Source organism: Zalophus californianus, chromosome 2, assembly GCF_009762305.2.
Source record: "Zalophus californianus isolate mZalCal1 chromosome 2, mZalCal1.pri.v2, whole genome shotgun sequence".
Lineage (NCBI taxonomy): Eukaryota > Metazoa > Chordata > Mammalia > Carnivora > Otariidae > Zalophus > Zalophus californianus.
The window spans coordinates 1,804,508-1,827,381 of record NC_045596.1 but is presented as its reverse complement, the minus strand read 5'-3'; the positions used below and the strand labels follow the sequence as shown (position 1 = coordinate 1,827,381).

The 22,874-nt window shown below is 53.7% G+C and overlaps 1 protein-coding gene across 2 annotated transcripts; it reads left to right on the top strand.

The window, feature by feature from the left end:
* The first annotated feature begins 1,340 nt into the window (after positions 1–1,340).
* On the top strand, positions 1,341–20,769 carry TNIP2 (TNFAIP3 interacting protein 2). 2 transcript variants are annotated; one of them, XM_027598990.2, is made up of 6 exons: positions 1,360–1,718; positions 15,377–15,664; positions 17,230–17,319; positions 17,778–18,044; positions 18,139–18,258; positions 19,997–20,769. In XM_027598990.2, exons 1-6 carry the CDS (start codon positions 1,440–1,442, stop codon positions 20,249–20,251), a joined length of 1,299 nt encoding a protein of 432 aa, XP_027454791.1. In that variant the 5' UTR covers positions 1,360–1,439; the 3' UTR covers positions 20,252–20,769. The 2 variants fall into 2 exon arrangements, with proteins under 2 accessions (XP_027454792.1, XP_027454791.1); XM_027598991.2 differs by lacking the exon at positions 17,778–18,044 and having other exon boundaries at positions 1,341–1,718.
* The last annotated feature ends 2,105 nt before the right edge of the window (positions 20,770–22,874 follow it).

Below are 22,874 nucleotides of genomic sequence, written 5' to 3'. Positions count from 1 at the left end.
GACGCTGGCTGTTGGCACAAAGCTTTAGTTCCTCACCACCCGTTCTCTCTCCATAGGGCTACTTGGTGTCCTCAGGATATGGTGGGTGGCTTCCCCCAGAGCTGGTGATCCAAGAGCGAGCAAGGCAGTAGCCAACAACGTCTTTCCACTTCACTGCAGGAGTCACACTCCAACCTTTCTGTAATATCCTAATGGTGACAATGGTATCAGGGGGTGAAATCACTAGAGCTGGATCCCAGGAGCTGGGGGACCCTTTCAGACCCCCGACCAGGCAGGGAGGGTACGGCTCTGACCTTCCCTCTGCAGAGGAAGTGTGAGCTGGCTTCGCTCATACACTTGTCTGATTTACACACCTGCCAGGGTTTCCCGGGGCCCAGCCCGAGCTTGGCAGTGGACTACAGAAAGGGGAAAACCAGATGGGGACAGGGCCGAAGGCGCAGCGGCTGCGAGGGGGGAACCTTGGAAACAGCGCAGGTGTGCCTGGGCGTCATTGTGGGGGAAAGCTCAGACTTTGAAAAGGAAAGCAGCATGGAGCCGGAAAGCCACTGGGAGTTGGTCTGGGAGGCTGGGGGAAGGAAAGGGACGGAGAAGTGCGGGTAGAGGACGGGGCAGCGCCCTCCTGCCCCCTGCTCCAGGACTGTCTCAGCGAGGGGCGCGTGGGCCGGCGCCCTGCTCTGGGTCGCTGTCATGCAGTGGGGGGTGGGGCATGTCCCTGGGCCCAGCTCTTGGGCCGTTGCCCTGTTCCTGTTGCTGTGTGTGGCCAACCTGGCCTGCAGCCCGGGGATGTGGACACGCACAGCTCCAACACTTGAGGTCGCCTTTGACCCCTTCTTTCCTTCCCATCAGCAGCTGCATCAGAGGCGGCCTTACCCTCCCTCCCTCCCTCCTCCTCCTCCTCCTCCACCCGGCCGACTCCCCGAAGACTCCCCCGACTCCGGGGAGGGGGGGACAGAGCGGGGGGGGGGGGGCGGGAAGCGGCGGGAGGAGGCGGGCCGCTGGGACAAGCCCGCCACTCGGGCACTCCGGGACCGCCGGGCCACAAGCCTGGGGCCGGGAGAAGGGGCGGGCCGCCGGAGGTCCTGGGACTGACTTTCCGCGGGTCAGGGGCCACGCTGGTCGTCCTGGGCGGGGCCGGACGGTCGGCGGGGGGGCGGGGGCTAGGCGGGCCGCTGCGGGCGGGGCCAAGCTGTCGGGGGGGAAGGGGCGGGGCTGTCGACAGGGGCGGGGCCAGACGGGTCGCCGTGGGCGGGGCCGGGCTGTCGAAGGGTCTGGGACGACCGGTCTGCGGGTCCGGGGCCACGCTGGTCGCAGTGGGTGGGGCCGGGCTCTCGGCGGTAGGCGGGGCGCGCCGGGAAAAGTTCCGGGAAGGTGCGCGGCCCGCCCAGACCCGGCGCGGAAGTTGGCGGCGTCCGCGCCCCCGCCGGTCGAGGCCCGCGGCCATGTCCTCAGGGGGCGCTGGGGCCGGCGGGCAGGAGGGGGCCGCGCGTGCGGCGGCCGCGCTCTGCGGCCTGTACCACGAGGCCGGGCAGCGGCTGAGGCTCCTGCAGGACCAGCTGGCCGCCCGGGACGCCCTTATTGAGCGCCTCCGCGCCCGCCTGGCCGCGTTCGAGGGGGACGCGGCGCCCTCGCTCGTGGACGCGCTGCTGGAGCAGGTGGCGCGCTTCCGGGAGCAGCTCCGGCAGCGGGAGGGCGGCGCCGGTGAGGCGGCGCTGCGCCAGGTGCGTCCCCGGTGGGCGAGAGCCGCGCTCGCGCGGCCCGCAGCGGGCCCCGAGGGGGATGAGTCCACGCTGGGGCTGAGGGTTTGTGCCACGCTGGGCTCCGAGAGGTTTGAGAGTTGTGCTCCTGTGTTGGGTGTGAGGACCGTGGGGGGGGGGGGTTCCGAGGGGTGTCCGTGCCCGTGTTGAGTGTGGAGGGCGGTGCTGGGTCTGCCTGTCGGTTCTGAGGGCGTGCGTGGACGCTGTTAACCTTAAAAATAACACTGCCAGTCATCCCCCCCCAGATAGATTCATTCGGGAACAGCAGAGAATTGCAGTGTGGGACACGCCAACAGGGGAGGCCACCGGCCCAAGGAGGGGAGGCTCTTTTACAGAGGAAGGGGGCTGGGAGGGCGGTTGCAGGCGGGGTCGGCTGCGGTGAGCCGGGAGCTGGCCGAGGTGGCGGAGTGGCGCGGCCGCGCAGGGTCCCCCTGCTCCTGCTGGCTTGGCGACCAAGGAGGGGCGGGAGGGGCAGAGCTCCTCCTGCCGCTGCCCGGACTCCGTTCTAAACGCAGTTTCCCTTGTGAATTCTTACCGTGTGGTTCTGACGCGTGTGCTCCCGTGTTGAGGGCGAGCGTTGTGCGTTCTTGTTGGCTCTTCAGGCCGTGTTGGGCTTGGCGGCGGCGGTGCCGGCCGTCGCGAGGCGTGCGGCGTGCGCCCGTGGTGGGTGCTGAGGGGCGTGCGCCCGTGGTGGGTGCTGAGGGGCGTGCGCCCGTGGTGGTTCTGTGGGTTTGTGCCCGTTCCGGGTTCTGAGAGGTGTTTGTGCCTGTTGGGTCTGACGGTGGTTCTGTGTGAGGAGCGTTTGTTCCTGTTGGTTCTGAGGACTGTGTGTATGTGTTGTGTTCTGAGGGGTGTTCTCCGTGTTGGGTCAAGGACTGTATGTCTATTTGTATCTGAAGGTTGTGCTAGGGTTAGCGGTTGTGAGACCCTGTTGGTTCTGAGGGGTGTGTATGCAACCGTGTGGGGCATAAGGGTTGTATGTCTGTGTTGGTTCTGAGGTGTGTAAGCCGCCATTGGGTTTTGAGCAGTATGTATGCCTGTTTTGGTCTGAAGGTTGCATGTCCGTGTTGCTTCTGGGGGTGTGTGAGTGTGTTAGATTCTGAGCCGTGTATCCTGTGTTGGGTCAAAGGGTGTGTGCTCATGTTGAGGGTTGTGGGTCCTTGTTGGTCTGAAGGTGTGTACGTTCCCATGTTGGGTTTGAGGCATATGGTGCTCTTACTGGGTTCTGAGGGGGGTGTGTGCCTGGGTTTTGTCTGAGGGGTGTTTGTGTGTTAGGTTCTGAGGTGGGTGTTCCTCTGTTGCATCTGAGGGGGTATGTGTTTGTGTTGATTCTGAGGGGCGCACTCCCAATCTGGGTCTGAGGGTTGGGTGTCTGTGTTGGATCTGAGCGTTGGGTTCCATTTGGTTTTATTTTATTTTATTTATTTATTTATCTATTTATTTATTTATTTAAAGATTTTATTTATCCGACAGTGAGAGACACAGCGAGAGAGGGAGCACAAGCAGGGGGAGTGGGAGGGGGAGGAGCAGGCTTCCCGCGGAGCAGGGAGCCCGATGTGGGGCTCGATCCCGGGACCCTGGGATCATGACCTGAGCCGAAGGCAGACGCTTAACCGACTGAGCCACCCAGGCACCACCTCCGTTTGGTTTTAAAGGGCTGTCTGTCCTTGTTGCTTCTGATAGCTGTGTCTCTCTGTGTTGGATCTGAGGGTGTGTGTTTGTGTTAATTCTGAAGGGTGTGCTCTCATCCTGGGTTTGAGGGGTGTGTGCATGTGTTAGGTTTTGAAGGATGTGTTCCCAAGCTGGGTGAGAGTGTCATGTGTCTGTGTTGGTTCTGAGGAGTGTGTGTGCCTCTTTGGGGTTCTGTGGGGTGTGTGTGCCTGTGTTAGGTCTAAGGGTTCTGTGCCCATTTTGGTTCTACAGGTGTGTGTCTGTGTTGATTTGAGAGGTAATATACCTGTTTTAGGTTCTAAGGGGTGTGCCTTGGGGTTAGGTTCTGAGGAGTCTGCTCTTGTGTGCCCATTGTGGGTTGTGAGGGGTGTATGTGCCTATGTTGAGTCTGAGGAGTGTGTGCCTGCATAGGTTCTAAGGGGTTGTGTTTATGTTGGGTTCTGAAGGGCATGTGCACCTCAGTGGCTTCTCAGTGGTGTGTGTGTCCATTTTAGGTCTGAGGTGTTTGTGTTAGTGTCAGTTCTGAGGTGTGTGTGTGCATGTTGACTTCAGAGTGTTGTGCTCCCTTGTTTGAGGGGCGTGTATGCCCATGTTGGGTCTTGAGAATACCATGTCTGTGTTGGTTCTGAGTAGTGTGTCTGTGATGGGATCGAGGGGTCTGTGCCCATGTGGGTCTATGGGGTGTGTTTACCAGTGTTGGCTTCTGAGAAGGGAGTGTGCCCATCTGGGTCAGAGGGTTGTGTGTCTATGTTGGTTCTAAGGGGTGTGTATTCCTGTGCTGTGCCCGTGTTGGGCCCAGTGGTTGTATATCCATGTTTTTTTCTGAGGGGTGTGTGGGCCAGTGTTGTGTTCTGAGGGTTGTGTGTCCATGCTGGTTTCTGAGAGGTGTTCTGTCTGTCTGTGTTGGGTCTGAGGTGTGTATGTTCAGTGTTGGTTCTGAAGGGTGTGCTCCCATATTGGGTGAGGGTTGTGTGTCCCTGTTGGTTTTGAGGTGTCTTTGTGCTCCTGTGTTGGACCTAAGGGGTGTGTGTCCCTGTGTTGTGTCTGAGGGGTGTATGCACTCATGTTGGGTTCTGAGGGATTTTTGTGCCCAAGTTGTGTATTGAGGGGTGTGAATAGGTGTTCATTTGGAAGGAGGGGTATGTTCCTGCTTTGAGTTGAGGGTGTGTGCTCTGTGTTGAGTTCTGAGTGGTCTGTATGCCTGTGTTGGGTCTGAGGGTTGGTTTGTTTGGTTCTGAAGCTGTTTCTGTTTGTGTTGGGATGAGGGGTGAGTGTCCTTATTGGTTATGAGGTTTTGTGATTAGGTTTTGAGGAGGAGCTCCCATATTGGATCTGAGGAAAGTTTGTGTGCCCGTGGTAGATTCTGGGAGGTATGTGTGCATGTTTGGGTTCTAAAGTGTCTGTGTGCTGTTATTAGGTATAAGGTATGTCTGTCTATGTTGGTTGTGAGGGGTGTGTGTCTGTGTTGGGTCTGAGGGGTATCTGCCTGTTTGGGGTTCTGATGGGTATGTATTTGGGTTCTAAGAGGTCTGCCCCCTTGTTAGGTGTGAGGGTTTGTATGTGACTGTATTGTGTTCTGATGAGATTGTGTGTGCACGTGGAAGGTTCTGTGTATATGTGTGTTCATGTTCAATTCTGTGTTGTGTGTGTAGACACTGGGTTCTGGGGTGTTTGTGTGCGTGTAGTACCTGAGCATAGGCTCCTGGTGTGTATGTGTTCACACTGGGTCCCGGGCCATGCGAACCCTTGTTATGTTCTGAGGTGACTTTCAGCTCCAGTCGTAAATGAGTCTTTCAGTAACAGCTCTCTTCTGCTGGGAGCGATGACTGCGTTGCAGTGCCTGTGAGTGTTGGATAACAGACTTAAATCTCACTTTCCCTCCTCCTTGTCCCTGTTGTTGATGCTCTGTCTTTGTGAAGTACCATAAACGCCCAGAACAGGAGCAGGACTAACAGTATTTGTGTGTAACAGCTGTTGGAAGTACCACACGCATTTGGGTGAACTCTAGTGCCCTATTTGGGCCATAGCTATTATCTGGGTTGTTCCAGGAAAGAAACTAGGTCTGCAAAGAGAGTAGCTGCACAAGACAATTTTCACTTCTTTTTTTGTTTGTTTTAAGATTTTCTTTATTTACTTGACAGAGACAGACACAGCGAGAGAGGGAACACAAGCAGGGGGGGTGGGAGAGGGAGAAGCAGGCTTCCCGCCCAGCAGGAAGCCTGATGTGGGGCTCGGTCCCAGGAAGCTGGGGTCATGACCTGAGCCGTAAGGCAGACACTTAACGACTGAGCCACCCAGGCGCCCCTGTCTGGGAAACTCTTTATCTCTCCTATTCTGAATGATAACCTTGCTGGGTAGATTATTCTTTGCTGTAGGTTTTTTTCTTTTCAGCACTTTGAATATGTCATGCCACTCCTGTCCAGCCTGTAGTTTCTGCTGAAAAATTAGCTGACAGCCTTTTGGGGTTTTCCTTGTATGTAATTGTTGTCTTTTCTCTTCTTGTTTTTAAAATTCTTTGTCACTACTTTTTGCCATTTTAATTACTATGTGTCTTGGTGTACACCTCCTTGGGTTGATTTTGTTGGGGGCTCTCTGTGGATCCTGGATCTGGATTTCTTTTCCTTCCCAGATTCAGGAAATTTTTAACTATTAAGTCTTCAAGTAAATTCTCTGCCCTCTTATCTCTCTCTTCTCTTTCTGGGATTCTTATAGTGCAAATGTTATTATACTTGATGTTGCTGAGTTCCCTTAATCTATTATCATTTTTTAAGGTTTTTTTGCTATTCAGCTTGGTTGCATTCCATTACTCTGTCTTCCAGCTCAGTGATCCATTCTTTTGCCTCCTCTAATTTGCTAGGGATTCCCTCTAGTATATTTTTTATTTCAGTGATTGAGGTCTTTATCTCTGATTTTTTTTTTTAATAGTCTCTGTCTCCTTGTTGAAGGTCTCACTGAGATCCTCCAGCCTGTTCTCAAGTCCAGTGAGTATCTTTATGACCATTATATTGAATTCTCAATCAGGTGTATCACTTATCCCCGTTTCACTTGGTCTCTTGCTGTGATTTTGTCCTGTTCTTTCATTTGGGGCATACTCCTCTGTCTCCTCATTTTGTCTAATTCTGAGTTTGTTTCTCTGTGTTAGGAAGTTCAGTTATGTCTCCTGATATTGAAAGTAGTGGCCTTGGGAAGAGGTCCTCTCGTGCCCTGCAGTGTCCCCTGTTCACCAGGTGGTGCTTCAGGGTTGTCTTCTGTGTGTGTTGTGTGTCCCCTGCCGTGGTGCCTGAGCTGCATTTGCCTTCCAGTTGGCTGCAGTGGTCCCCTTTGCCTGTGTGGGTGGGGTTTAGTCTCTCTGTGTTAAGGGGCCAGTCTGGGGCTGCCTTGGGCTTCTACTTGGTTCAGACCAGATGCCTGCCCTCAGCGTGTTTGCCAGAACTGTGGTTGCACTGAACTGCAGGGTGCTTTCCCTGTTGTCCCTTGTGAGGCTTTTATGGGTGGGCACAACCTGCAGTCAGACCAGATACTGCCCCCAGTCTGTTAGGGTTGCAGTCTCCCTGAACTACAGGACTCTTTCTTCACGCCGCTCTGTGTGAGGCGTTTGTTCACGGATGGGCCAGCCATCAGACCGGTTGTCTGCGCCCAGCCTACTGTTGGGGTTGCAGTCGAACTGGTGTCTGTGGGTGTCTCCCCTTCTCCCAGGGTAGGAGTCACTTCGGTGTTGGCCACTGTCAGGGCTTCTTGCTGAATGAGACGTCAGGCACCTTGGAGGGACTCTGCTGAGTGGGACAGGTTGGAGGGGATGGGTCCGCAGGAGAAGGTGGGGGCAGGGGAATGGGCATGGCGTTAGCAAGCTAGATAGTGAGTGTCCATGCTGGGTCCCACACATGTCTGGGTATCTAGGTTGGCAGGGAGGGGAAGAGAAATGGTGCCCACTAGCTCTTTTCTTCTTGGACAAGGCTACTAAAGATCCCTGCCCCCCAGTGCATGTTCTGAGATTAGTAAATAAACCTCCCATACACCCCAGGCACTTTTCAAATGCTGCTTCTGGGTAGGATTGTTTGTTGTGCTGTCTCTCTAAGGGCAGAGACTCAGTGTTCTTGGTGATAATCCCCACTGATTGTCCCTTCCGTTTGTGGTTAGTCTCACAGGTTAGTTTCATTCCCAACTGAGACTCTGCCATTCCTACCATTTTTCAGTTTTTGGTGTGACCTCCCCTCTACAGTTAACTGTGGAGAGTCTTTGGTTCATTCTTTGGATTAATTACACTGATGTCTAGATGATCACTTCTTTTTAAAAAAATTTTTTTAAAAGATTTTTATTTATTAGAGAGAGAGCATGAATGGGGGAAGAGGGAGAAGCAGACTCCCTGCTGAGTAGGGAGCCCGACATGGGACTCGATCCCAGGATTCTGGGATCATGACCTGAGCCCAAGGCAGACACTTAACCAACTGAGCACCCAGGCGCCCCTAGATGATCACTTCTTGAAGCAAGTTGTGAAAGGGATGGAGGGATGTGTAGTGGGGAAATACTGAACTCAGTAAGTATATAGGTAAGCCAACTTAAGTTTCCAAACCAGAACACCGGTATTATAGTGTCAACTGCTTTTTTTTTTTTTCTTCAGATATGGTTAACATAACATTAGTTTCAGGTATAGCATATAATGATTTCATGTTTGTATATATTGAGAAATGATCACCACAGTAAGTCTAGTTAACATCCATTGATCAACTTTTTTATGTTTATAATAGCTTTACGTTCCAGTACAAAAATTCCACTTGATTGTGGTATATAAAAGTTTGCTAGTGTTTTGTTGATTTTTGCATCTGTGTTCATCATGGAGGTTAGTCTATAATTTTCTTTTGTTACAGTGCCTTTGGCTTTGGTATCAGGGTAATGCTGGCCTCATAGGATGAGTTGGGAAGTGTTCCCTCCTTTTTTTTTTCTTTTTTTGTTTTTTTTTGAAAAGCTGAAGAAGGATTAGTATTCTTCAAATGTTTGCTAGAATTCACCTGTGAAGCTATCAGTTCCAGGGGTTTTCTTTGTTGGGAGAGTTTTGATTACTGACTGAATCTCCTTACTAGGTAGGAGTGTGTTCAGTTTTTCTATTTCTCTGTGATTTAGTTTTAGTAGGTTTTGTGTTTCTAGGAATTTGTTCATTTCATCTAGGTTATCCAATTTGCTGCTGTACAATTGTTCATAGTACTCTTATAATTCTTTTTATTTCTATAGAATTGGTAGTAATGTCCCCTCCCCACTTTCATTTCTGATTTTAGTAATTTGTCTTCTTTCTTCAGTCTGTCTAGCTAAAGGTTTGTCAATTTTCTTGATCTTTTAGAAGAATCAACTCTTGGTTTTATTGATTTTTCTGTTCTTTTTTTTTCTGTTTCACTTACCTCTGCTCTAATCTTTATGATTTCTGCCCTTCTGCTACCTTTGGGTTTAGTTTGTTCTTGTTTTTCTGGTTTCTTAAGTGATAAAGTTAGGTTGTTGACTGGAGATCTTTCTTGTTTATAAAGGCAAGTGTTTATAGCTCTAGATTTCCCTCTTAACATTGCTTTTGCTGGATCCCATAAGTTTTGGTATGTTGTGTTTTCATTTTAATTTTCTCTAAGTATTTCTTAATTTACTTGTGAGTTCTTTGATTAATTAATTTAAAAGTGTGTTGATTGGGGCGCCTGGGTGGCTCAGTCGTTAAGCGTCTGCCTTCGGCTCAGGTCATGATCCCAGGGTCCTGGGATCAAGCCCCACATTGGGCTCCTTGCTCAGTGGGGAGCCTGCTGCTTCCTCTGCATGGCGCTCCCCCTGCTCGTGCTCTCTCTCTCGCTCTTTCTCTGTCAAATAAATAAAATCTAAAAAAAAAAAAAAATCTACTGAGACTTAATATGTGATCTAACATACAGTCTAGTCTGGAAAATGTCCCAAGTGTACTTGAGAAGATCTTGCATGTGGCTGTTGCTGGTGGGTGTTTTGTACATCTCTTAGATCTAGTTGGTTTACTGTGCTAAGTCCTGTTTTCTTACTTAAGTCTGGTTGTTTAATAACTATTGAGAGTAGAGTATTGATGTCTCTAACCATTATTGTAGAACTATTTCTCTCTTCAATTGTCAGTTTTTGTTTAATATATTTTGCTTGTCTATTAATAGGTGCACAAATGCTTATAATTGTTCTGTTTTCTTGCTGTATTAACCCTTTTTTTTAATGTATCATGTTCTTTGTCTTTTGTAACCTTTTTTCATTGAAGTATTTTGTTTTATATTAGTGTAGGCACCCCTCCTCTCCTTTGGTCACTACTTGGAATATGTTTTTCCATCCTTTTTACTTTCAGTCTGTGTCTTTGGATCTCAAATGAGTCTCTTGGAGACAACCTATAGGTGGATCTGTTGTTTTATCCATTCTGCCAAATCTCTCTTTTAATTGGAGGGTTTAATCCATATTGATATTTAGGGTAATTACTGATAAGGATGAGTTAGATGTCTTACAGTCTTTTTGTTCCTCATTTTCTGCTTTACTGTCTTTGTGTTTATTCACATATTTGTAGTGAAATGTTTAAACTTTCTCATTTCCTTTGATATATTCTACAGCTTTTCTTTTTTTAGTATATGTGCTGTCAAAGTGAACACTATTCTACAGCTTGTGTGTGTGTGTGTGTGTGTGTGTGTGTGTGTGTGTGGTTACAATGGGAATTATGTTTAACATCCTAAAGTTATACTATTCTAAGTTGAATGTATATCAGGTTAACTTCACTTGATCTTAGCCAAAAGGCCGAGAAGCAGTTACCAGGTTAACTTCAATAACATAAAAAACTCTGCTCCTTTACAATTCTGTCCCCATCCCTTTCAGTTGTTAATGTCACAAAATTTTGATTTAATTTTAATTTTCTCTATATGTAGTTGCTTCCAAATGTCCTCGTCTTTATTTCGTGTATTTTTATGTATGTATGTAAACAGGCCTGAATGCCCTTGTCTTTAGTGTCTGGTCCCCAAAGGTGGGGGGGAGAGAGAAGAATGAAAGGGGGGAAAGGGCTCCCTTCCTTTAAATGTCCCAAGTCACTTCAGCTGGGGGAGACGGTCTCTGCAATCATGGGGGAGCAAAGCAGCTGCCTCTTCTCTGTGTTTGCACCTTTGTGATAGGAAGGAGCAATCAGTGATGAGAGCACAGATTTCCAGTGTTTGGAGGACAGACAGGGTCTTTTTCGCCCACCCTGGCTCCTGCAAGATGTGTGCTAGTTGCTGCAGAAACCTGCAGGTGGCTGGGTGTGGGGGGATGGGCTAAGAGCTGAAATTGGTTGAAATGAACCTCAGTTGACTGGCCAAGTCCTTCCCTGGAAGTTGGAATCCTTCAGTAGATTCCAGGTTTCCAAAACACTGACATTAGATGGATTCTGCCAATGCTGCTGTTTTTCAGGTGGGGAGATAGATTCCTGGTGCTTCCTGCTCCACCAGCTTCCCAGACTCCTCCAAGCCATGTTAGGTTTTGTCCTTGTCTGTTTGTTTGCCTTGCTCTCCACCACACTCTCCGGGAGGGGAGGGAGCATGTCGCTATCTTATCGCTGCTTCCCAGGGTCCATCTGGTGTTTGGCACTTGTGGTGAAGGCTCAGTTAACTGGCCTTACAATTCCAGTTTGTTCTCATTCTCTTACAGTGCCATAGGGGCTGGTCGCAGGGACAGGGCTGGGCTGGGCTGGGCTGCTCAGGAACGAGAGAGAAGGGGGGACTGTACTGGGTTGGACAGTGTCCCCCTCACCCCCAATTTGTTTCCATCTGGAACCTGTGAATGGGACCTTTTTTGGAAATTGGGTCTTTGCAAGATGAAATGAATTAAAATGATGTCATGCTAGATTAGGGTGGATTGATGATTGGTGTCCTTAGCAGAAGGCCATGTGAAGATGGAAGCAGAGATTGGAGTGGTACATCTATAAGCCCAGGATTACTGGCAGCCACCAGGAGCTGGAGGAGGCAAGGAAGGATTCCTTTTTTGCCCTGGAAGAAGCATGGCCCTACTGATGCCTGGATTTGGGACTTCCGGCTTCTGGAATTGTGAGAGAGTGAACCTCTGCTGTGGACTGGTTAGGGCAGCTGAGCCCACTAACAGAGGGATGAGGACCGGGAGGCCGTGGATCCACAAGACTACAGAATTCTTCACACCTTGTATTCCCAGCTCTGAAGGAGAGTATGGTAGTGCCCCCAGCAAGCCTCCATGTGAGCTAGGTTCTTTCTAAAGTGATGTTTGAAAGCTGGTTTTTAAGACAAAAATAAGGCTGGTGAGTCCTTTAATTGGCCACGTGTCTGTGGCTTTTCCGTGTCTGTATTGTGAGCAGCCTGAGAACAGAGCCCAGGTCCTGACCCTTGTACTGTCCTCACTCCCAGACAGTTAACTGGGCATCTACATGGGGCTGGGCCCCGTGCCCAGGGCTGGAGTGTGGAGACAGAGCATTCCCTCGGGAAGCTCCATGAGCCCCCCACCGGCAAGCCCGGGGACATGCTGCCCCCGCCCCCCCCATTTGTAGGGATGCTTATTTCTCCTGCTGTCTCCAACTGACCAGTGAGGAAGGATGCTTAGAACTCAGGTCTTGCCCAAAGCTCCTCCCCAAGAGGACGTGCAGAAGCTAAAGGAGATGCTGTGGTAGCCTCTTTACCTAGTCACTCCAGTGGCTACTGACCCCAAGAGCCTCAGTCTGCCCAACTGTAGAATGGGAGAGATGGTAGAAGCTGTCTCGTAGGATGTGTGGAAACTACATGGCTGGTACGGAGGGAGGGCGTAGCAGGCAAGAGCTGCTCCTGCCGTCACTGTGGTTATTTGCTAAATTTATGAGTTCCCTGGAGAGCAGCCTTTCTGGGTATTTATCGGACTCCCGTCTGTATTTGTATTACATATATTTGCATATGTGTCGTTATCTGTTTCACACAGAGACATATTTACCCTGAACAAACTTCAGTATTAGATATTGACAAGGTATTAATTTCTCCATTGTGCTAATTTGAGTAACTTTGAAATTTTAATGGAAACTGCACTCTCAGGGGGCAGACCTCTTTATGTACCATCTGTTCACTCCATACCCGTGTTTGAGCCACCGCTGAGGGTAACAGAGTCTAAGATCAGTGAGCACGGCAAAGAAAGGTTACTGCCCTCAGGCACCTCCTTCCACCAGCGGCAACAAAGCAAGACCAAAGCTGTAACGTAGGCAGAGGGAAACCGAGGCCAGGCCAGAGGCTGGACACACCAGAGGGCGAGGCTCCTGCAGTCCTGTCCAGACATGAGAACATGGGATAGGGCCCCTGCTCTGTGTTTAAAGAAAACAAATTCAAGGCTAATTAAGAGGCCTAGTTTCGTGTTTCTAGGCTCAAGGCCACAGGAATGGTCAGCGGTGGGAACCTGAGCTTAGCCTGGGATTTGGCCTTATTTTTCCTGTTTATAGAATTTTATGTTAAGGAGGCCATCTGGTTGGTTCTCAGCTGCATAAATGCCCCATTGTGCTGTGTCTGGTCATGGCCACATCCAGGCCAGGTGACTTGGCACCCGCTGGCGGCCCGCGGCTGTGCGGACCCGCGGCTGCGTGGGCCCGCGGCTGTGTGGACGTGGCCCCCAGGCCCTGTTCTTCCAAGTCCTGCGGGTCCCGCCTGGTGCTGAAGGGCCGTCTGCTGGGAGGAGGTACCGATGCCGAGGGGCCAGCTTGCAGGGAGGGGCCTCCTCTTCCTTCAGTCCAGAAATGCCTGGACTCTACTCAGGGGTGAGGTCAGGGAGTGGCCCTAAAGTAGAAAAGTGAAAGGAATGGCCTCAGTGGGCTGCGTAGGAGAGCTGCCCCTGAATCTCAGACATCCGCGAAGGGATGAGGGAAGGCGGCTGCCAGACGCATCGGGCAGCTGTCCCTGTTTCGGGCTCCTTGCCAAGTGTGGTTTCTGTCTTACACTCCGTCACACTGCCCCCATCCTGTCACTCCTGCACTTGATTTTGGACATGTCCCACTGGTCTCTCTTTTCAGGCCTGTCTTGGGACATGGGTCTGGAACAGCCTCTTCCTCTAGGCCTTTGCTAAGAGAGCCAGACTGACCATCCTAACGAGGGCTTTTCTTCTTTCTGGTCTTGTTCTTGCGTGAAGTTGAAGGAAGTGAGAAAGAGAAGGCTCTTAAAAACTCGAGAGGGCGAGACTTCCAGAATGTGTTCTGGGTTACCTGGTTAGAGTGATGGAGGTCACCGGAGGTGCATGGGGTGTTTGGGTGCAGGAGCCTTTGCCTCATGGGTTCGGGTGTGGGTCCAGGAACCAGGGCAGGCCCCTGAGTTCCACCAATTATTTCTTTAAGATTTTATTTACTTACTTGTCAGAGAGAGAGAGAGAGAGAGAGAGCGCGAGCACACGAGCAAGGGGAGCGGCGGGCAGAGGGAGAAGCAGCCTCCCCGCGGAGCTGGGAGCCTGATGTGGGACTTGATCCCAGGACCCTGGGATGATGACCTGAGCTGAAGGCAGACGCTTAACCAACTGAGCCACCCGGGCGCCCCCACCAGTCTTGGAAACGGTCCAGTCGTGTGACTTTGGGGCATGTCTCCCATGGGCCGTGTCCGTCGGTTGGAGGTGTTCTCTGCAAATCTGGAATCTACTGTGGGGCTCCAGGCTGCAGTCAGAAGGAATGAGGCAGGTCTGTGCTGCTGTATGAGCGAGGTGAAGGGCACGCTGTTGTAGGCGCCGTCCGTGCACGAAGACTGCTGCTGTGGATGCTCATACACACTCTGGAAAGATATGTGCCCAAATGGTGCAGAGGAAATGCCTCTGGAAAGTGGAGCTTGAGGTGGAGGCAGGGGTCAGTGGGGAAAGAGGGATTTTAGTTCTCAGGGCATTTCCTCCCATATGTTCGAATTTGTTACAACCACGCACGCTTTTTGCTTAAAGCAAAACAGGGGCCCTTTAGTAATGTGGCCTGGCATCTCCTTCTGCTGGGGGTCCTGGTACCTGTAGGCCGCACTGGCTCACCCTGCCCGCCTACTCTCACTGCAGGTGCTGCAGGGTTCTTTGAAACGGAAAAGTACAACATTAAGGCCAGACATAAAGCAGATTGTAATTTTAAGGACTTTTTTTTTTTTTTTAAAGATTTTATTTGACAGAGAGAGACACAGCGAGAGGGAACACAAGCAGGGGGAGCGGGAGAGGGAGAAGCAGGCTCCCCGCCGAGCAGGGAACCCGATGCGGGGCTCCATCCCAGGACCCCGGGATCATGACCCGAGCCGAAGGCAGACGCCCAATGACTGGGCCACCCAGATGCCCCAGGACTTTTTTTTAAAGAAGTGATTGGGGTTGGGTATATTCGTTTCCTACAGCTGCTGTGACAAAGCACCATAAACGGGGCTTAGAACAGCGGTGGTGTCATCTTCCGCACTTCTAGAGGTCAGAGCCTGAGCTGAAGCTGTCGGCGGGGCCATGCCCCCTCTGAGGCTCTGAGGGCTTCTGGTGGCTTCTGTGGCCTGTGACACATCTCTCTGTCCTCGGCCCCTGTCCTCACTCAACCTTGTGTCTGTGTCCACATTTCCTCCTTCTAAGCACAGGAGTCACTGGATCAGGGCCTGTTCTAATACAGAATGGCTTCCTCTTAACTAATTACATCTGCAAGGATCCTGCTTCTAAATAAAGTCCTATTGCAAGTCCCGGGGGTTAGGGCATGCACGGAGTTGGGGGGACTAGCCGCTGCAGTTTCTAGCCTTCCCATAGAGAAGCCTTTGGAGTTGCCACACTTAGTAATTTGATGATGTACTGTCTAAAATTGTGAACTTGCTTGTGAAAGCAGAATTTTACATGAACTTTCAGAAAGAACATTAGAAGCTGAAAAACCAGTGAATCACAGTTCCGAAGCAGGCCTCTGAATGAGCGTGTCCGTCAGCGAGTGATAGCGGGTCCGGGCCACTTTTTCTCTTGTTTCTGACCTTGCTTCTTTTAATAAAATGAACTGTGCTTTTAAATCTTCCACTTAGGAAATTGAGAGACTTTCTGAGCAGTTAGAAGAAAAAGAGAAGGAGACGCAGCAGCTGATGAGCCAGCCGGAGCACGAGCGAGAGAGGGAAGTGGCACTGCTCCGGAGGAGCGTGGCGGAGGAGGAACGGGCCCGGGCTGCCAGTGACATCCTGTGCCGCTCCTTGGCTGATGAGACCCATCAGCTGCGGAGGACTCTGGCCGCCACCGCCCACATGTGCCAGCATCTGGCCAAGTGTCTGGATGAACGACAGCGCGCTCAGGGGGATGTGGGGGAGAAGAGTCCGGAGGTAAATGTGTGCGCCGAGGACGGTGAAGGCCTCCCTGGGGCGGGAGGCCCTGCGTTGGGGCTGCACGAACCCGCGGCCGTCACAGGGGTTGGGGTGCCCAGAGCCCACTTCTGTTCTCAGTGTGAGACCCAGCTGTTGTGGCAAAGCCCACCCATCCAGGGGTTTCTTCTAGAATGATGGAACATGCAGAATGTGATAGGAAAGCAGGGGAGCCCGTTTCCCCAGCCCCTCCCTCCCGGACAGCCCTGTGCACTTTGGCCTCCTTGGCCTCACTCAGCTGAGGACCAGAGGGCAGAGCCGGGCTGGCAGGCCTGCTCCGAGCAAGTGCAAGCACTCGAGCGTTGGGCAGATGAGCAAACTGCCCCTTTCCGTGCCCCGTGTGCGGGGCCAGGCCCCAGCCCGCCACGAGGGCAGTGGGTGCCGGCCTTCTGTGGCTCCACGAGTCTGAGCAGAGCAGTGCCGCCCGGCCTGGGGCGGGGAGCAGGGTTCTTTCCAGGCGGCTCTCTGGAGCTGCCACCATGGTCACGTTGGAAATGCGCTCTGCGGTTTTCTGGGGGGTGGGGGGGGGGCAGGTCGCCTGGCTCCTTAGCAGCCTCTTCACTGAGAGCCTGCGTGGGGAGAACCTCAATCTGAGAACCACCCGTTCCCGATGGGGGGATTCCACGAAAAGGGAACCTCAGAAAGAACACCCGTGTATTTCAGAAGCCAAAAGACGAGGGCTGTCTGGGAGGAAGCGGCCGTGCTCATTCAACTTTGAGTCACTGTGTCATTTCCTTGTGGGGACTTGGAAGTGGCTGCACAGGAGGGTTGGCCTGGGGCTGCTGTGGGGTCGGTGCAGCCCCTAAAGCAGCATCACTTCTCAGCCTGGGACTTGGCTGAGTCACCTGGGGCTTCCCGGTGCCTGTTCAGTGAGGACACCCACTTCCTTTATCATTCAAGGGGAATTCTCAGAAACGATGTCACCAACATACAGCCCCCTGTTCTGTTAAATGCACTGAGGTTCTCGGATTCAGATGGACTTCTCATGAGACTTTTCGCTTAGGTCTGCCCACCATTGTTAGGGTTGGTTCGGATGTGGCTTCTCGGTGTGAACACGGTGTGTGGTTCAGACCGCCACGTGTGAACCACTGAGGTCGACCCTGACTCTGCAGACGTGATGCTGTCATGGGCTTGGAGGAGGGGAGCTGGCTTCCCGGCCAGGCCTGCACCAGGCCGGAGCCTTCTCTGCGGCCCCACGGGGCTGAGCTGCCTACCCGCCCGACTTCTCTGATGACGGAGCATCTGAGGCCGTGGGAGACCGGACGCATGGCTGGATGCAAGCCAGCCCCTGGCGGCGGTGTGGCCCCGGTCCCCCTGGAGGCCCGGGTGGGGCTGGAGCGGACCCCTCCCCGCCCTCCAGCCTTTCCGGTCTCTGTCCCTCTCCCGAGGGCACGCCTGCCAGGGGACGCTGCTAGATGTGGTGCCATCGGTGGCCTCGGTCCGCAGGTCTCGCTTCTTCCTCCCTTCTTGCTGCATGTGCCATGTTCAGCGACATGGCGTCTTCCCTCTGTCCCTTCCTTCTGCAGCCAGAGTGTACAGGCGGGGCCGCCTCCGTACAGGCTGTTCTTGAGAAGTTACAGGAAGAAAACCGTCTGTTACGACAAAAGGTGACTCATGTGAGTATCTGTCCCTTTTCGTTCAACCGCAGGGGAGGGTCCTACCGTCTCTGTGGTGCTCAGGGCTTGTGTCCCCCTCGGGCCACTTGGGTTGACACACACAGCCCCCAGAGACCTGGCCTTTCTGCGTCAGAGAGCAGAGGACGCGCCCTGTCCTGCTCTGTCCCCCCCCACCCCCCGCCCCCGGTTCAGCTCGTAGGTCGAGAAAGAAGGTGCAGGGGTTTCAGGTAGAGCTTTTAAGGCAGGAGAACGGCACCGAGTCCACTTGGGTGGAAGCCGGTGGCCCGGGGATGTCCTCACCGCGCCTCGGCTGCGTCTGTTGGTCTCAGTGTCCCCCGTGGACGGAGCCCAGTGAGGCACCGGCGGTTATGGGCCAGAGCTCCGCAGCGGCCTGTTGCTAACAGAGAGCTTCCCGGCCTCGGCCGCTGTCACCCCGAGCTCTGGCTGCGTCCCCTCAGGTGGAAGACCTCAACGCCAAGTGGCAGCGCTACGACGCCAGCAGGGACGAGTATGTGAGGGGGCTCCACGCGCAGCTGCAGGGGCTGCGGGCCCCCCCCGAGCCTGAGAGGCCCTCCTGCCCCGAGCTGATGAGGAAGGAGATTTCCAGGCTCAACCGGCAGCTGGAGGAAAAGATGGGCGCGTGTGCGGACGTGAGGCGGGAGCTGGTGGCCGTGAGGGGCGCCCGCGACGCGGCGCTGGAGCGCGTGCAGATGCTGGAGCAGCAGGTGGCGCTCCGGGCGGCCGTGGCGGGGGGTCCGCCTCCTTCCCGGGCCAACGCGGCTCCGCACCGTGACAGCCGAGTGTCTCGCCTCCTTTCAGATTCTCGCTTACAAGGATGACTTCACCTCAGAAAGGGCAGACCGAGAACGGGCCCAGAGTAGGATTCAGGAGCTCGAGGAAGAGGTGGCTTCCTTGCGGCAGCAGGCGTCCTGGACACAGGTGGGGTCCCAGGGCTTTTCTCCTCGTTTAGGCTCAGCGTTTCTCTCGTTTTTCTTTTCCTGAATTTCGAGTGTCGGCCCGAAACGCTTGTCACGGCCCAAGCCCGTCAGCCCGCTTGGGTCAGAGCCGCCTCGCCTGGCGCCCGGGGCACGGCGGAAGCCGTCTGTCGCGGTGGTGTGATGGAGGAGGTGGCTGTCCACGGGGCCCGTCCTGGGCTCTGGGCCCCCTACCAGGCCTTCCTGCCTACACGTCGCCTCCTTGCTGTGAGGGGGGGACCCGGGTTACCCCATTCCGCAGACCTGGACACTGAGGCCCCAGGTGTCCAGTGATGTCCCCCAACTCATGGTCCGTGTGCGGCGAGATGCGCCATATGGGCCAGTGGGCCCTCCACCCCCCCCCCCCCCCGGGAGGCCTGGCAGGTGTCAGAATTGACGAAGTCTCTCACCGCAGGACGCACGGCACCCACCTGCCTCTTCCCTTCTCAGCCCTGCGGACACCCCAGGAAAGCTTAGTTTCTTTAGCCCCTCAGCAAGTACCCAGCACACCTCTGGCCCTGGAGTGAACCCTGGGCCCCCTGAAGAACTTTCGTCTGGACACGGATGGGGCAGTAGTGGCAGCGCCGGGGCCCGACGTACCAGGCGGTGCAGGGACGCTGAGCGGACCTGGGAGCTGCCCGCTGGGGTTGCCGGTGGCCTGTGCATTCCCCGCTGCGGGAGGGGTGCAGGGAGTCATGGGGGACACCCTCTCTTTCACACCCTCGGACTAAGTCCATGGCCGTGGGCCTGGACAGAGCATTGTGGGTGAAGCGGGTGGGGACCGTGGCTGAGGTCTGTGTCCCCGAGTCTGCAGGCCAACGGGGAGATGCCGGAGGGCCTCACCAGCCCCGGCAGCCTTCTTGGCCTCCGTCAGGAGTTCCTGCTGCTCCTCAGGCCCCGGGACCATAGGCCTTGGCCGAGCATCCTCCCACGTGGCCGGGCGGGGACGGGGCGTCCTCCTGCGATTTGGCTTGGCCTCTGGGTTTTCTCGAGGAAGCATGTGCTCTTGGGTTGAAAGGTCATTAAGGATGTGGTCCTCAGTAGCCTCTCAACGACTCACGGCCAAGAGGAGTGACCAGAACTGGCTCCAGGTCCGGTGGAGCCTGAGCCTCTCTGTATCTCTCTCAGCCGCAGCCTGCGGCCCCTCGAGCAGTGAGGAGCACTCGCTCTGATGCCCGGCGCCTGGATGGCCCTGGGGCAGGGGCGCTGAAGGTGTGGCCAGTGAGCCAAAGTTCCTGAGCAGTAGTGAGGAGCACGGCAGGCCACGGCTCACACACGACCGCTGTCTAGGGGAACCCCTACTGCCTCAGGGGGCTCCCAAGTGCTCCGAACCCCGGGCCTCGCAGAGATGGTGCAGAGCGGGGCCGAGGCACAGTTCGTCCAGCTCCCCGCCCTGAGCTCTGCCACCCCCCTCTCCACTGAGGTGTCCGGGGCAGGTCTTCAGGGCCGAGGGGCCGCCCAGGGGTGGGGGTGCACCCCGCTCTACCCTGTCCCTTCCTGAGCACACGCAGCAGTGTCTGTGTGCCCACTTCAGTTCTGTACGGAGCACCACCACGTTTGGGCTCTGGGCTACTCCAGGAAGCAGGGTGAGGGGTGTGCGTCTCACTCAAGGATAGAAGAAATATCTCAAGTGCTAGAACCCAACACGTGATTTTGTGGCCTCCAGGGCAACCCACGTAAACGGACCTTTGCCTTTTTTCCAGGACCGCCGTGAGCCAGGCTCCTGCCGGATTCACACGGGAAACAGAACCTCCAAGTACTTAGAGACGGATGCTTTGGAGCTCGTGGCACCCAGTGGCCGGAGGGCGGGGACTGGATCTCAGGGGCTGGACTCCCCCGCCGAGGGCAGAGCGACCCGGAGAGGGCAGGGGGACCTTCAGTGCCCTCACTGCCTGCGGTGCTTCGGTGACGAGCAAGGCGAGGAGCTCTTCAGGCATGTGGCTGAGTGCTGCCAGTGAGACCCGTGGCCGGGAGAGGGAGAGAGCCCTCGAGATCTGGGGCCCAGAACAGGCTGAGGGTGCTTCGGATCCTTCACCTTGGTCCTTCTCGGGCGATGGAACAGACCAGGTCAGAGGGAACCTCCCGTGGGGCATCTGCTCCTGGAAGGGAGTGTGGACCCCCAGCTGCCAGGCTGAGAGGCTGGGAGCAACCGGATGCAGGGATCCAGGCCAACAGGACCGCCCCCCCACGCCCCCGCCCCTGGGCGCGCCACAGCTGCTGGGAAGAGGGGGCTGCCTGTGGGGACCACACGTGTGGGCCCTGGGGTGAAAGGCCTGCCTTGTTCTGTTGAATAAGGACCGGGAGGTCTGCAGAACTGAGTGCTCTGGCAGCACCTCGCACCTGGGGGCCGGTCTCTGCCACTGCAGAGCCGTGTGTCTGCACTGAAATGTACCCCAGTAGCCTTTGCCATGTATCTGAGAGTCAAGAGACGTTTCGCATGCACTTATTTTCATAATAAATGTACTTACTCTGGTGATCGCTCTGAGGATGCGTCCTGGGGGCTGGGGTGCAGGGACCGGTTAGTATTTCCAGTCGGGCTGGACTTAGACCAGCCGGTGAGGAGAAACACTCCCATGTCTGCCACCTGCCAAGGGACCGAGATGGACTGGCCGGAGTCCAGCCAGGCCTGCCTGTTGGGGGGCCATGTGACCTGGCGCCTGCCCAGCTTTGCCTTTGGGCAATTTCAGCCCCAGCCCAGGATGTGAATTCAAGGGCTGGAAACAAGGGGAGGAAGCAGGTGCCTGCTGAGAGCAAGGTGAGGTTGCCGAGGGCCCGCCAGTGGAGCAGGGGGGGGCAGGAAGGAGAAGGCAGGAGGGGAGACTGAGGCGCTGTGCTAAGTGTTTGCCAGGGTCACTCATTTAACCCTTCCAGCAATTCCAGGATGCACATGTTAGATCATCCTCAACACGGACAAGGAAAATGCACAGAGGGGTTAAATCGCTTGCCCAAGGTCACACAGTGGCTGAATGACAAAGCTGGGATTTGAACCTGTGTTCTTAATTGCACATTCTGTACTTCTTCCTGGAACTCACCCTTCCAGGTGGTTAAGTCCTCCTCAAGTCTGAGTTCAGGTGTCGCCGCCTCTGGGGACTCCCTGCGCACCCCTTTCTGCCGGAGCCCGGCTGGAAGGGACCCGGCCTGTGTGGCATGGGGGGGGGTAGGCTATAGCAGAAAAGCCTCAGTCGGAGTTGGAAGGGTTTGTGGACATCTGAACAGTGGAAAGAGAGGCTGGGGACATCCCAGAGGGAAGGGAGCCACAAAAGGGGGAACCCTCACATCCTTGGCTGACCCCCAAATTGTGCACGCTTCGAGCAAGACCCCAATGATTCTGGGGTGAGAAGAGCAGATGGAAAACAGAAAGAGCTTAGCAGGCATCCCCATGGCTGAGTATTACAGGGTAACAGCTTTGAATCTGGGTCCCTCAAGGTTAGAAGGGCTTAGTAAACACTTCAGGTTTTCCTTTGAAACCCTAGAAGGGCCAGATCTCGAGTAAAGTTGACATCCTGGGACAAAATGGAAACAGCCCTTGCTCTAAAAAGGCAGAGTCCCAGGTAATCAACCAACAAATCACCTGCCTATTGGAACAAGAACCAACTTTCTTTAGAGACGGGCAGAATCTCGGACCTTACACTGTACTAACCACAAATGCAATGTGCAAGAGAAAATACTAGACGGGCGCCTGGCTGGCTCAGTCGGTAGAGCACACAACTCCCGATCTCGGGGTTGTGAGTTTTAAGTCTAAAAATGCAATCCTAAGAAAAAAAAAGAAAATATTAGATGTAGGAAAAATGCAGCACAAAGGTATTTTCAGATAAATACAAGGTAGTGATATTTATATCCAGCAGACTCTACTATAAGAAATTTGTACCACAGAAATTATTCCAGCTGAAGGGAAGTGATTCTAGATAAAAAATACAGAAAGGAGTGAAGAAGCTGGGGGAGTGGGTAGATTAGGGTTACTGACTGTTTAGACAGTCCTTTTGAGGGCTTTAAAACATGCAAACACGTGGCCACAAGAGCTTTCTAGGTGTGGGGGAGGGAGTATTCAATGAACTTACACAGGAGTTTTTGCATTGATCTAAGGTGGACTGTAATGCAGTTGGGAAGCATAATCTCTAGAGTAACCACTAAAATAGTAATACAAATACTTAACTAAAAAGTGAACAGAACAGAGAAATGTTTCTATTAACCCAAAGCAGGACAGGTTAGGAAAACTAAAGGTATCAGGAAGAGATGAGACACACAGAAAATAGATGGCAAGATGGTGTAGTTAAACCCAACCCTATCAGTAATTAACTTAAAAGATATGTGGGTCAAATACTGACTGAAGGATCATGATTATCAGGCTGGGCGAACATAACAAACTCTCCCGTCTGTGCTCGGTAGCAGAGGCATACTTTAAATGTAAGAGCAGAGAAAAGGACAGAAAAAGACACACCAGGCCAGCACTAGCCGAGATAATGAGGGAGTGGATGCAGCCACTCTCATTTTGAAGCCATGAATGACATGGTTTCCAAAAATATAGAAACGAAAAGGAGACCTGGATAAAAGCACAATCATAGCTGAGGATTTTCACACACC